Source organism: Thalassophryne amazonica, chromosome 23, assembly GCF_902500255.1.
Source record: "Thalassophryne amazonica chromosome 23, fThaAma1.1, whole genome shotgun sequence".
In the NCBI taxonomy this organism is placed as follows: Eukaryota; Metazoa; Chordata; class Actinopteri; order Batrachoidiformes; family Batrachoididae; genus Thalassophryne; species Thalassophryne amazonica.
Window position 1 is genome coordinate 3665805 of NC_047125.1, and position 15375 is coordinate 3681179.

General features: G+C 42.7%; 2 protein-coding genes across 6 annotated transcripts in view; one reads left to right on the top strand and one right to left on the bottom strand.

The window, feature by feature from the left end:
* LOC117504818 overlaps positions 1-15375 on the top strand; it is a 3434143-nt gene that overhangs the window by 1190424 nt on the left and 2228344 nt on the right. The window lies entirely within an intron of this gene.
* LOC117504826 (NACHT, LRR and PYD domains-containing protein 12-like) overlaps positions 4050-15375 on the bottom strand; it is a 31324-nt gene continuing 19998 nt past the window's right edge. For 3 of the 5 annotated variants that reach the window (XR_004558903.1, XR_004558906.1, XR_004558905.1), the window contains 6 exons: positions 12551-12752; positions 10524-12402; positions 9459-9632; positions 6591-7134; positions 5036-5082; positions 4580-4757 (listed from right to left, as the gene is read on the bottom strand). Coding sequence is in view for 1 of the 5 variants with exons in the window: in XM_034164365.1 (XP_034020256.1) it covers positions 4219-4757; positions 5036-5082; positions 6961-7134; positions 9459-9632; positions 10524-12402; positions 12551-12752 (3015 nt within the window). In the remaining 4 variants the exon portion in view is untranslated. Of the gene's footprint in view, positions 4758-5035; positions 5083-6590; positions 7135-9458; positions 9633-10523; positions 12403-12550; positions 12753-15375 lie in introns of all 5 variants that reach the window. The other 2 variants (XM_034164365.1, XR_004558904.1) reach the window with 2 other exon arrangements.

Sequence of the window (15375 nt, forward strand, 5' to 3'; positions counted from 1 at the left end):
TGGTACTACGAGGTCCCTAAGATAAGATGGGACCTGATTATTCAAAACCTTATAAGTAAGAAGAAGAATTTTAAATTCTATTCTAGAATTAACAGGAAGCCAATGAAGAGAGGCCAATATGGGTGAGATATGCTCTCTCCTTCTAGTCCCCGTCAGTACTCTAGCTGCAGCATTTTGAATTAACTGAAGGCTTTTTAGGGAACTTTTAGGACAACCTGATAATAATGAATTACAATAGTCCAGCCTAGAGGAAATAAATGCATGAATTAGTTTTTCAGCATCACTCTGAGACAAGACCTTTCTGATTTTAGAGATATTGCGTAAATGCAAAAAAGCAGTCCTACATATTTGTTTAATATGCGCTTTGAATGACATATCCTGATCAAAAATGACTCCAAGATTTCTCACAGTATTACTAGAGGTCAGGGTAATGCCATCCAGAGTAAGGATCTGGTTAGACACCATGTTTCTAAGATTTGTGGGGCCAAGTACAATAACTTCAGTTTTATCTGAGTTTAAAAGCAGGAAATTAGAGGTCATCCATGTCTTTATGTCTGTAAGACAATCCTGCAGTTTAGCTAATTGGTGTGTGTCCTCTGGCTTCATGGATAGATAAAGCTGGGTATCATCTGCGTAACAATGAAAATTTAAGCAATACCATCTAATAATACTGCCTAAGGGAAGCATGTATAAAGTGAATAAATTGGTCCTAGCACAGAACCTTGTGGAACTCCATAATTAACTTTAGTCTGTGAAGAACATTCCCCATTTACATGAACAAATTGTAATCTATTAGACAAATATGATTCAAACCACCGCAGCGCAGTGCCTTTAATACCTATGGCATGCTCTAATCTCTGTAATAAAATTTTATGGTCAACAGTATCAAAAGCAGCACTGAGGTCTAACAGAACAAGCACAGAGATGAGTCCACTGTCCGAGGCCATAAGAAGATCATTTGTAACCTTCACTAATGCTGTTTCTGTACTATGATGAATTCTAAAGCCTGACTGAAACTCTTCAAATAGACCATTCCTCTGCAGATGATCAGTTAGCTGTTTTACAACTACCCTTTCAAGAATTTTTGAGAGAAAAGGAAGGTTGGAGATTGGCCTATAATTAGCTAAGATAGCTGGGTCAAGTGATGGCTTTTTAAGTAATGGTTTAATTACTGCCACCTTAAAAGCCTGTGGTACATAGCCAACTAACAAAGATAGATTGATCATATTTAAGATTGAAGCATTAAATAATGGTAGGGCTTCCTTGAGCAGCCTGGTAGGAATGGGGTCTAATAAACATGTTGATGGTTTGGATGAAGTAACTAATGAAGATAACTCAGACAGAACAATCGGAGAGAAAGAGTCTAACCAAATACCGGCATCACTGAAAGCAGCCAAAGATAACGATACGTCTTTGGGATGGTTATGAGTAATTTTTTCTCTAATAGTTAAAATTTTGTTAGCAAAGAAAGTCATGAAGTCATTACTAGTTAAAGTTAATGGAATACTCAGCTCAATAGAGCTCTGACTCTTTGTCAGCCTGGCTACAGTGCTGAAAAGAAACCTGGGGTTGTTCTTATTTTCTTCAATTAGTGATGAGTAGAAAGATGTCCTAGCTTTACGGAGGGCTTTTTTATAGAGCAACAGACTCTTTTTCCAGGCTAAGTGAAGATCTTCTAAATTAGTGAGACGCCATTTCCTCTCCAACTTACGGGTTATCTGCTTTAAGCTACGAGTTTGTGAGTTATACCACGGAGTCAGGCACTTCTGATTTAAAGCTCTCTTTTTTAGAGGAGCTACAGCATCCAAAGTTGTCTTCAATGAGGATGTAAAACTATTGACGAGATACTCTATCTCACTTACAGAGTTTAGGTAGCTACTCTGCACTGTGTTGGTATATGGCATTAGAGAACATAAAGAAGGAATCATATCCTTAAACCTAGTTACAGCGCTTTCTGAAAGACTTCTAGTGTAATGAAACTTATTCCCCACTGCTGGGTAGTCCATCAGAGTAAATGTAAATGTTATTAAGAAATGATCAGAAGGGAGTTTTCAGGGAATACTGTTAAGTCTTCTATTTCCATACCATAAGTCAGAACAAGATCTAAGATATGATTAAAGTGGTGGGTGGACTCATTTACTTTTTGAGCAAAGCCAATAGAGTCTAATAATAGATTAAATGCAGTGTTGAGGCTGTCATTCTCAGCATCTGTGTGGATGTTAAAATCGCCCACTATAATTATCTTATCTGAGCTAAGCACCAAGTCAGACAGAAGGTCTGAAAATTCACAGAGAAACTCACAGTAATGACCAGGTGGACGATAGATAATAACAAATAAAACTGGTTTTTGGGACTTCCAATTTGGATGGACAAGACTAAGAGTCAAGCTTTCAAATGAATTAAAGCTCTGTCTGGGTTTTTGATTAATTAATAAGCTGGAATGGAAGATTGCTGCTAATCCTCCGCCTCGGCCCGTGCTACGAGCATTCTGACAGTTAGTGTGACTCGGGGGTGTTGACTCATTTAAACTAACATATTCATCCTGCTGTAACCAGGTTTCTGTAAGGCAGAATAAATCAATATGTTGATCAATTATTATATCATTTACCAACAGGGACTTAGAAGAGAGAGACCTAATGTTTAATAGACCACATTTAACTGTTTTAGTCTGTGGTGCAGTTGAAGGTGCTATATTATTTTTTCTTTTTGAATTTTTATGCTTAAATAGATTTTTGCTGGTTATTGGTAGTCTGGGAGCAGGCACCGTCTCTACGGGGATGGGGTAATGAGGGGATGGCAGGGGGAGAGAAGCTGCAGAGAGGTGTGTAAGACTACAACTCTGCTTCCTGGTCCCAACCCTGGATAGTCACGGTTTGGAGGATTTAAGAAAATTGGCCAGATTTCTAGAAATGAGAGCTGTTCCATCCAAAGTGGGATGGATGCTGTCTCTCCTAACAAGACCAGGTTTTCCCCAGAAGCTTTGCCAATTATCTATGAAGCCCACCTCATTTTTTGGACACCACTCAGACAGCCAGCAATTCAAGGAGAACATGCGGCTAAACATGTCACTCTCGGTCTTTAATGTGCTTAACTCCAGATGATGTCATGCTGGGCAGCTGGGCAGCACTCTGTATGTCCTTGTACGTCCAAACCATAATGATATACTCTGACCAGATCCATTTCACTGCTCAGCTACAACACTACAGGCTTATCTAATTGCCCACTGTTTACCTCCAGAGGAATTTATTCAGGCCTTGGTGAGATCATTCAGCTCCATTTTTATCTCAACCCACAAAGACAATAAACTGACAAACGTACACATGGACTGAAGCATGCTCCAGTTTTTGCCTTTCACCTCCCTTCCTGCCCCCCCCCCCCCCCCCCGCGGCAGGCCCCCATTCTTCCCAAGCTAGCAGGCAGCGCACTGCAGTTGCAGCAGCTACCACACACTCACATCGCCTCAATTTGGAAAAAAAAGTTTAGTGCACATAAACAATGTCAAATGTATATGTGTTGTCTCAATTCTGATGTGTGCCATTATTGCGGTAAACAAGTAATAATTGTGGATTAATTGCCATTTGTCTGTGGAATGTGAGTGTGGCAATCTCGTTGATGTAATGACAATGATAATAAAGCTATCCATCCATCCATCTCTAATAAAACGTGTGCACAATATAATAAAACGTGCACACATTCTCTCCACATGCAAAAACATTTTGCGATGACACATCCAGAGCTCCATACTTTACATGTGCGCGCGCGAATGGGACAGGAGGTCCTCAAACTGGAGCTCCTGCAGCTGCTGCAGCAAATAATGAAACTCCCTGAATTGAGAACATCTCATGAGGATGTTGTGAACCCAGGGACGGGCCGCGGGCGATGTTTGTCAGCTTTCCACAACAAATAGAACACAGCAACTCACTCCGTGTGTGAGAGTCATAAAACACAGGAAGATGAAGACAACACACTGGAAATTGTTTTTTCCTTATTTATTCCTTTATTGGTTCATTCTACTGGTGATTACAGTTGATTAAACTTGGATAAAGTTACTTGCAGCATTGCAAGTGCAGTATAAAATTACGTGCACCGCTCGAATAATACGTGCACAAACTAGCACATCCATGTACTATTTTGACCCCTGAAGTCAAACCAGCTGGACATTTACCGTCCAAACACTCATGATCGAGTGTTTGTGTCCACAAGAGGAGACTCTCCATCCTACAGTCCACACAGAGACACAGAGGAACCAGAACTAGACCAGAACGTGAACCCAGCACACACAGGTTCAGTGAACAAGCAGCAGAAGGTGTGGAGGTGAATCAGAGAGTCAGAGGAGACTTCATAGAAGGACAGAGTGCCAGCAGGACAGTCCACAAACACTGAGACTCTGTGAGAGGACGAATAGAAGCGAGGAAGGAATGTTTGTCTGTTATTGTGACGGACAGAGAAACAATAATGATCAGAGCAGATCAGAGTCCAGGACCGATCATTAGATCCAAACACACAGTCGTCTGTGTTTCCTTTCCTTCTGATTCTTCTGTAAGTCACTGATATATACACATGTCCTCTCCATTCGACCTCCCAGTAACAGCGACCAGTCAGAGCAGTTGAAGACAGGACCTGAGGGCAAAGGTCAAATCTGTCTGGATGATCAGGATATGATTGATCCTTGTCCACATGTTCCACCTTTGTGTTGTTTTTGGACAGTTTGAGTTTTCTGTTCGCTGAGTTTGGATCCAGAGAGAGTTCAGAGAAATCTGATGGAACAAAACACAACACAGTTATCAATCGATCAGTTCATCAATCAAAACCACGACACAGTTATCAATCGATCAGTTCATCAGTCAAAACCACGACACAGTTATCAACTGATCAGTTCACTGATCAACATGACGACACAGTCAGAGTTATCAATTGATGGTTTGTAGCAGCCTTCATGTTGAACTCTGCTTCAGTGTCAGTAGGACTTGAATGAGTGATGTCACAGAGGGTGGTTTCTATGGAAACAGATGGATTAAAGTACAAAGACACTTACACTTCCTCAGACCTGGTCTCAGCCATCGGACTCCACCAGGATCCACCCTGAAAGGAGGAGGGGGCGGAGCAACACATGGTCTTTAATCATGGAAACATCAACATGACATTGATCTTATCCACACACTTTAGTTCTCTTCTAACACACTCATCGCTCCAAATGGATCATTGATTATTGATCACCTCTAACTGTGCTGATCAGCAGCAAACAACAACTTTTGGCTTTTTCAGGTTTGAAGATTCTGGTGAAAATCTGTTGAAGTGGATTTAACCAATCAGGGCTCACCAACCCTGCTGCTGGAGGTCACCTGACTCTGCAGGCTCCTCCCACTGCTCACTAAGTCAGGTGTGCTCAGCCAATCAGCTGCAGGCGTTACATGTCCCCTCATATTGGAGCAGATCCTCCAGAACTAAAACTATGTTTCAAAGATCATCAAGAACTAAATTTAAGTTTTATGTTTGAAAAATTTATTTCCTACAGTTTTTATTTTAAAAAATCTTGTTTTAAATTTGGTGCTTTTTCGTTCCAGTTGGTGCAGAATGACGTCCAGATTGATTTGGACCAATCAGCCTGCAGTATTAGTGAGTGATCCCTTCGTAAGATGGCGGTGTCCACGAGTCCACAGATGGTCCAGATCAGATTTTCTGTCTCAGAAAAATGTTTCACTCTGCGCAGTTTCTCCAATCACAGCCACAGAAGCCTATAAGTCCTTCAGAGCTGTCTGGGTGTCTTGGTGGCTTCCCTCACTCTCAGTCACTCAGTTTTTGAGAGCTGCCTGCTGCACACAGATTTATTCCACAGTATCAGACTGTTTGGATTTCTGAAGGATTGATGGAAATGAAGTCTGAGAAAATGTTCATGTGTTAATCTCCAAAGAAAACTGGCTGTGAAACTAATGATTTACTGCAGAACCACTGATGGTACTTGAGGATTTTGTTCATCCAGAACAAGTCAACCTTTAATGGTCCAGAAGCTGAAAACTGTAGTAATTTGGAGACACAAACCTCAAACTTTGAATTCTTCAGCCTAAAAACTCCACAAAGTTTTGTTGGAGCTCAGAGATGTTCCATGAAGAAGCTTTTCTGAAGCTCTTTCATGTGACGTCTGTCAGGAAACACCAGACTGGACTCATCAGCTGTGGCTGCAGCAGGTCCACACGGAGAACATGCAGGCAGCATGATCTCCAGGAGCAGGTTGGTGACTCCTGCTTCAGAGAAATGAAGCTTTCTGTCTCCGTTCCTTTTTGAAACATGATTCTGAACAGACTGACAGTGAAAATGATCATCAACTGTTTTTGTTTGTCTTTGGACCAGAATGTGTGAACGACTAACAAATGATTTCCTCAAACACGTGAGCAGAACATACACACACGTATGTTAGAGGTCAGCTGACCATCAGCTGGATCTCTGTCACGTGTTCATGTCAAACAGGAACAATGAGTCGGCACAGAGAGTTTGCTGAGTCGCTGTTTGTCAGTGTGAGGTGTTTGAGGTCAGCTCGGTGTGTCAGGTCCACAGGAACCACACGGAGCTCCTCCACCAGACCCAGTCCATACCTGAGAGAGTCCAGAGTCCGGAGTGGATCCAGCAGCTTGACTGAGTCTCCTGGATGGTTGTAGCTCAGGTCCAGCTCTCTGAGATGGGAGGGGTTGGAGGTCAGAGCTCAGGCCAGAGAAGCACAGCCTTCATGTGTGATCAGACAGCCTGACAGCCTGCAGACACACAAACCAGCAGACACAATGTGAGGATAGTGTCAGGACGTCCCCACTTTGCAGCAGCACGGACACACTGATGTCTGCTGCAGGATGAGCTCATGACTGTGGTTCAAACACTGAGATCCATCAACACTCACACAACATGACAGGGAGCAAAGCTGCAGCTTCACTCTGATTTATGGAGCTGCTGCACACATGGATGAGTCCTGACCTGAGAGTCTCCAGGTGACAGTGTGGACTCTCCAGTCCAGCAGACAGCAGCTTCACTCCTGAATCCTGCAGATCGTTGTTACTCAGGTCCAGTTCTCTCAGACTGGAGGACTGAGAGCTGAGAACTGAGCTCAGAACTTCACAGCTTCTCTCTGACAGATCACACAAACTCAGCCTGAAGACAAAATCAACAAGAAACAGATTTGTGTCGTCATGCAAAGGTTCAGATCATTCTGCACCTCAGACAGGATCCAGAAAACAGCTTTGGACACAAAGTGTTTTATTCAGTCCAACATGATTCTTCAGTGGCTTTAGATGTTTAGAGTCATGTGCTGTGAAATTGATCCTCAAATGTAAATCATCTATTTTATAAATGTTGGTTGTGGGGTTGGAATTCGGCTGCTGGCCACCGTTAAACTTTTCACCTTCCTGATGGAAACCTGTTTCTACTTTTACTCAGGTCCTTCTTAAAGCCGTAATATATTTTACATCTCAGAACATTTGCCATCAGCCTTCACTTCACCCGCTCTGCTCCAAAACTTGGGAGGAGACGGCTCACAGCTTGATGATGATGGACAGTTTGGACTTCAGAATCTAAAAACATACACAGAAGAACTGTGTGACTGTGTGTTTGTTTGCACTGCTCAGGAAAATCTCTGCTTTTATCTTCACAGTGCATCAGCACGTTAAAGACTCCACTGAAAGCAGACTCATTCTGTTGTTTCATAAAGTGCCAAGAATCATCCACATCAGTGATTCCTGAGGATCGTGGCTGATCACTAAAATCTCACCATTTCCATGTGAACGTGCACTGTGCAGCATTGTGTTGGAGCGCACGAGCTCTCAAAGTGCAATGAAAAGGAAACAACATGAGAACAGAGGCCTGGTGTCACCATTTCTGCAGCAAATCAGCCGAGCAGCAAAGTTTGGTCATTATTTTATTCTGACACAAGTCCAAAGTGCATGAGCACAGCACAGCCACTGTGCACGTGCATCACAACAAAGTGCACATAAAGGCGGGAAGAAGCTGCAGATGTGAGTGTGAGCTTTTGTTGCTGGAGTAGCAGCAATCCAACCAGGTGTCAGTCTGAAGCCACACAGGCAGTTTTCAAAGGGGGGATTAAACCCAGGATTAGGATTAGGATTTAAAAACTCCTGAATGACACACAGGGACCAATATTCCTGATCTGTTACTGGAGATCAATTCACTGTGGATCCGTACAAAACATGTCCGTATGGCTCAGCTGCTCCAGGCAGGTGGCCCTCAGCAGCTGTGATCTTCGCTGTCCTGACCTCTGGTCACTGTGTGTGATCGGGAGACGGGGGTGTCTTTATTTCATTTTATTTGATCTCATTTGTGTACTTTCATTAATTCCTTGTTTAATTCCATGAGCATTTAAACAATACATTCATTGTTCTTATAATGTTCTATGGTCTCTCATTATTTTGCCTTCGCACATTTTATTTGATTTATTAACATTTGTACAACATTTAATTTCTTCCATTGCTGTTACAACACGATGTGGTATCACACTTCCCAACGTGCTCAAACTGTGTTCGTGGTTGTGGGATCGTACAGCATCCATACACGGCTGTCTGTCCGTCTGTTCCTCTCGACTGTAGCTAGAACTTTTTGGGTTTCACCCATTTGACCTGTTTCAACCTGATTCCCCAACTTCGTGTTTTGTGTGAAGGGGCCTTTATTGATGTGAATAATTTGTCAAAAATGTTTGCAGATGATACAACCCTGATTCTTTCTCATTCAGATTCCAGGGTCCTGATGAAGAAGCTAATGTTAGCTTAGCAGCCTGGACAACATGGTTTAAATGAAATAAATTATGTCTGAAAGTTAAAATAAAATTCAAATTTTTTTTTATGATGTCTGGAGGTAAAAAGTCAAATTCAAACTGAGTGGACTGAGCTGTCTGGAGTGATGTTGACTCAATTCCTGGGAATGTTTTTTGATGTAAAGTGAAGTTGGAGAGAAGCATCAGAACGGGTTAGTTAAACAGTCAATCAATCAATCAATGTGGATAATAATGAGGGTCAGTCACCTGGTCTCCAGAAGAAGAAAAACTACTTGTTTACTTCTAGTTAGTACTGCAGTAGTGGTTGGGTCGTATCTACTAACTGACTACATACTCAGTATTCAGGCTCAGGGTGGGTTTACACACACTACCTTGTTCAAGGGCAGTGGGAGGAGCCTGAAGATAACCAACCTGTTTTTAATGTCAGGAATAAACTCACAAACACGGAGAGAACATGGAAACTCCACACAGACTGGACCTGGACTTTGGTGGGAATTGAACCTAAGACTTTCTTCCTTTGAGATAAGTGATACCCGCTGCACCACCCTGCCATGTTTCCAGCAGAGACTGAAATCCTTTAGTTCTGGTTCAGACAACATATCTGAGTGTTGATGTGAAACTGAATCTGATGAAACAGTTTAGAATTCAGAGAGACGTTTTGAACCATTTGAAGCAGAAACTAAATCCTGACCTGAGAGTCTCCAGGTGACAGTGTGGACTCTCCAGTCCAGCAGACAGCAGCTTCACTCCTGAATCCTGCAGCCGGTTCTGACTCAGGTCCAGTTCTGTCAGACTGGAGGACTGAGAGCTGAGAACTGAAGACAGAACTTCACAGCTTCTCTCTGACAGATTACAGCCAGATAACCTGCAGAGATGATTCAAAACAAGAAAGATTTTCACTTTAAAAATCACAGAAATTAAGTCTCTGTTCAAATTAGTGATGGAACAGATCACAGATGACCCCCCCCGTTCAGCTCAGCTCAGCTCACATATGAACTGTGATTTAACTCCAAAGTTTCCATCACAGTGTGAAATACAGATTTATTGTTCCTGTAAGTTGTTTTTAAAGGAATAACTGAGTAAATCTCGATGCAGAGTTTCAGTGAAATTAAAGTGTGAGCAGAAAAAGCTTTTGTGCGTTCACGTGCACGGAGCGAGTTCAAAGCAGACAGAGTCTGCCCCCTTGTGGTCGGCAGCAGACAGACTGAAGCTCCAAACGTGACAAAAACACTGAACCATCAGGAAGATGAGGATGGAATGTGAGCGCTGATCTCACTGATATGGTTCAGATCAGTGAGTGTGAGCCGTGACGTCATCAGCAAAAAAATAAAATAAAATAAAAAATAATTGTTCCTGACTGTTGCTGAGTGGTGTTTATCCTGAAAGAGCAACAGAAATAAAGTTATTATTCTGATTTTTACCTTCTAACCAGATGATGGAGACGTCCTCACGTTGAAAAAGAATTTGAAGTTAGAAACTCTGGTCTGTTTTTTATGATGTTGTCAAAGGTGATTTTTATTCACCATCACTGTTCATGTTGTAATTTAAAGTAACAAACTGTTTGAAATTCTTCTTTAAAACTGTGCATCTTGTTTTCATTGTTCTTTCAGTTAGAACTCAGTTATTTTTGTCTCCCCATAATCTTTTTTTGTGATATGAAAGTGATCAGAACCGTGACTTTAAGTCTTGATCTGATCTGTGAGTTCTGTGATCTGTTACACCCAGAGTTCAAATGTCAAAGTGTCTCTGTACTTACAAAACCTTTTTAGATTCTTTGATCACTGGCAGCAGCAGCAGAAGAGCCTCATGTGAAGTTTCATATTTTTTCAGGTCAAACATGTCCAGATGTTGATCTGAGGACAGTAAGATGAAGGCCAGAGCTGATAAATCAGAACCAGACAGACCATCTTCAGAGAGACGTCCAGAGTTCAGGAGCTGTTGGATCAGATTCAGTAAAGAACGATCCTTCAGTTCATTCAGACAGTGGATCAGATTGATGTTTCTCTCTGCAGACAGATTCTCATTGAGCTTCTTCTTGATGAACTTGACTGTTTCCTGATTGCTCTCTGAGATTCTGTCCGTCTGTGTCATCAGGCCTCGTAGGAGAGTCTGATTGGTCTGCAGGGAAAGACCCAGAAGGAAGCGCAGGAACAAGTCCAGGTGTCCATTTGGACTGTGTAAGGCCTCATCCACAGCACTCTGATGGAGACATGTTAGTTCAAGTTTATCTTCAGACGTTAGGTTAGGTTCATCTTCATCTTCTGACATATCACTGTCAGAGAAAAGTGCTTCGTTAAATTCTTCTTCAAACGTCTCAGACTGTCTGGATGTTGTTTGATCTTTGGACAGCAGATTGACTCCAGACTGGATGAAGGTCAGATGGACATAAAGAGCAGCCAGAAACTCCTGAAGACTCAGATGGATGAAGCAGAAGACCTTGTCCTGGTAGAGTCCTCTCTCCTCTTTAAAGATCTGTGTGAAGACTCCTGAGTACACTGAGACTGCTCTGATATCGATGTCACACTCTGTCAGGTCCTCTTCATAGAAGATCAGGTTCCCTTTCTGCAGCTGCTCAAAAGCCAGTTTTCCCAGAGACACAATCATCTCCCTGTTCTCTGGATTCCACAGTGGATCTGTCTCAGCTCCTCCATCATACTTGATCTTCTTCACTCTGGACTGAACCACCAGGAAGTAGATGTACATCTCAGTCAGGGTCTCTGGCAGCTCTGGTGCGTCTCTGGTGTCCAACACGTCCTCCAGAACTGTAGCAGTGATCCAGCAGAAGACTGGGATGTGACACATGATGTGGAGGCTTCGTGATGTCTTCACGTGGGAGATGATTCTTCTGGACTGCTCCTCATCTCTGAATCTCTTCCTGAAGTACTCCTCCTTCTGAGGGTCAGTGAAGCCTCTGACCTCTGTCACCATGTCCACACACTCAGGAGGGATCTGATTGGCTGCTGCAGGTCGTGTGGTGATCCAGAGGCGAGCAGAGGGAAACAGGTTCCTCCTGATGAGGTTTGTCAGCAGAACATCCACTGAGCTTGACTCTGTGACATCAGTCAGGATGTCACTGCTGTGGAAGTCCAGAGGGAGGCGACACTCATCCAGACCGTCCAAGATGATCAAGACCTGGAAGTGCTGGAAGCTGCAGATTCCTGCTTCTTTGATTTCAGGAAAGAAGAGATGAACAAGTTCCACCAAGCTGAACTTCTTCTCTTTCAGCACATTCAGCTCTCTGAAAGTGAATGGAAATATGAAGTGGAAGTCCTGGTTGATTCGTCCTTCAGCCCAGTCCAGAGTCCACTTCTGTGTTAAGACTGTTTTCCCGATGCCGGCCATGCCCTTTGTCAGCACTGTTCTGATTGGTGGCTGAGTGTCAGCTGAGGCTTTAAAGATGTCTTCACATGTGATGGTTCTTTGTGGTGAGTCTGTTTTCCTGGATGCTGCTTCAATCTGTCTGACCTCATGTTCCTGGTTGACCTCTGAAGCCCCGCCCTCTGTGATGTAGAGCTCTGTGTAGATCTCCTTCAGAAGAGTCGTCTTTCCTGCTTTAAAGATCCCCTCAAACACACGCTCAAACTTCTGCTTCACCTTAGATTTGAATTTACGACGACAAACTTCAGCACGAGTTCCTGAAAGAACAAACAGCACAGATCAGTTACTGAATGATGACATCACTTCCTGTTTCCCTGACAGAATTCACTCATGAATATATTTCAAACAGACAAACATCACGTGTCATTTAGCGTCTGTGTTAAATGTGGACAGAAGTCCTCTTACTGCTCTGCAGACAGTCAGACAGCTCCTCATAATTCATTCTCCTCATGAAAGCAACTGTGAGGTCCAGGAAAACCAGTCGGATGCTCCTCTGCTCCTCATCCTCACACTGACTCTCCAAGTATTCTGCATTATTTGTCAGGAGAAACTTCTGGATCATCTTCAGCTCATGTTTCATAAACATCCCCATGTTCTCCTCGATGTTCTGCAGCAGAACATCAGCATGGACGTAGAAACTCATCACTTTGTTACAAGTGTGGATTTTGTCTCCACATTATATTTTTCACTGTGTGAGATTCTCTGAATTTTGTTCAGAAAATCCAGTTCAGTTAAAAACAGACTGAAAAGTTAAATCCTTAAGATCATCATTTTTATGAATTTATATAAAAAAACATAAAAAAGTCTCACTTTAAACAACAACAACAACAATAACAATAATAACTAGGGCTGCAAGCAGTCATATACGGGCCCTCGTTCCGCGTGACCGCCTACCCAGGGCAGTGTGTTCTCTTGTGACCACATGTGGGCATGTGCATGCAGGGGTAACCACTCAAGTTAAAATTTTAAACAAATCATACAATGCATCAAGGAGTTATGACATGTTGATTGTTCATCCACTAGGGGGCACTCAGTGTACAAACAGAGGGGCTGGGTGTTTTCAGGAGCCAACCATCATCATACATGTGAAGTTTCAAGTCAATCAGGCAAAGCATGAAGGAGTTATCATGACTTGATGTTCCATGGCAAAGGGTCAAAATGGCGGCACCATAGCGGCCACACCCTTCAACATAGAGAAAAGCTTTCGATAACTTTTGGTCAGTGTCATCTCTGGATGCTGTCAAAGAAATTTGAAGTGCATTGGACAATATCCCTAGGAGGAGTTCGTTCAAATACAACATGTGGAAATCATTTCAAAATGAGAAGAAAATTCAAAATGGCCGACTTCCTGTTTGGAGTAGACTCATGGTGCAAGATACTTTTTTGTACGTCTATGCAAGTCACACATGTGTACCAATTTTCATCTCCCTACTCCAAAAAAAACCCTATGGGGAGGGTTTTTTGAAATTTTCAAGGGAGCGCTATTGAGGCACTTTGCCCTGCCCATGGGCGAGGCCCCTATGAATTGTAAGAGGTTGTCGTGCTTGACCTGTGTATCAATTTTCATGATGATGTGACAAAATTAAAGCCGTCAAAAGGAAGAACATATTTTCATGGCGAAGGGGTGATATTCGGTACGCCACCACACAGAAGCCGTTACTCGTACGTTCACGGCGATCATTGCCTATGTTCACCAACTTGTTCTGCATGTTTTAGAAGTGGAAGGAAGTTCATGGGGTTAACTATGTGACTTCACTACCTGTTTAAGTATAATGTTCCATGGCGAAGGGTGAAAATGGTGGCTCCATAGTGGCCACAGCTTTTAAAATAAAGAAAAGCTTTCGATAACTTTTGGTCAGTATCGTCTGTGGGTGATGTGGAAGAAATTTGAAGTGCATTGGACAAAATCCCTAGGAGGAGTTCGTTCAAATACAACATGTGGAAATCATTTCAAAATGAGAAGAAAATTCAAAATGGCCGACTTCCTGTTTGGAGTAGACTCATGGTGCAAGAGACTTTTTGTACGTCTACGCAAGTCACACATGTGTACCAATTTTCATCTCCCTACTCCAAAAAAACCCCTATGTGGAGGGGTTTTTGAAAGTTTCAAGGGGGCGCTATTGAGGCATTTTGCCCCGCCCATGGGCGACGGCCCTATGAATTGTAAGAGGTTGTCGTGCTCGACCTGTGTATCAATTTTCATGATGATGTGACAAAATTAAAGCCGTCAAAAGGAATAACGTATTTTCATGGCGAATGGGCAATATTCGGTACGCTGCCACACGGACGCCGTTACTCGTAACTTCACGTCGTTCATCGCCTACGTTCACCAATTTGTTCTGCATGTTTTAGAAGTGGAATGAAGTTGATTGGGTTAAGTATGTGACATCAGGACCTCTTAAAGTAAAAATAGGCCCTTTCCCGCCACCACCAGGGGGCGCTATGGCACAGGTGGGAACGTAAGATATGTAGACGTTCAGGGTGGAGCCCTCATCATGTCCAGTAAGTTTGAAGGATCTACGATGAAGTATGTGGGCGTGACAGCCGTTCGAAGTGAAATGGCGTGCTCCCAAAAGCTCGCCAAAGTTTGACGACCCCTAGCAGCCACGCCTTTTGACTTAATTAGAATCTTTTGACAACTTTTGATCACCATTGTGTTGTGATGATTTTAACCAAATTTGAAGATGATCGGATGAAATCCCTAGGATGAGTTCGTTCAAATGTAAGTAGTGGAAATGGGCAAAAATGGCAAAAATTTGCTGAAAATCGAAAGTTAAAATCAAAATGGCCGACTTCCTGTCGATATTTCACCATGACAGTAAGAGAGTTTTTCGTGCGTCCTGGCATGGTAAATATGTGTACCGAATTTCGTGAGGCTACGACGAAAAAAGCCCAATGCGGAGGGGTTTTTGAAAATTTCTAGGGGGCACTATTTCGCGATATTTCTGCGACCATGTGCGACGCCCCCAAAATATCGAATTTCGGATCCGGCCAGATGACTTTGGAAAGTTTGGTGAGTTTTTGAGCATGGGAAGAGGCCGAAATTTCGATTTCAAAAGTGGCAAGAATAATAATAATAATAATAATAAACAGCGCAATTACAATAGGGTCCTCGTAGGACGTTGCCTACTCGGGCCCTAATAATAATAACAGTAGTCAGCATGTCAGTATTGATGAATCCATGAATGGTGCACTGATGAACATAAATGAGAGAATAAACATCATCAAAG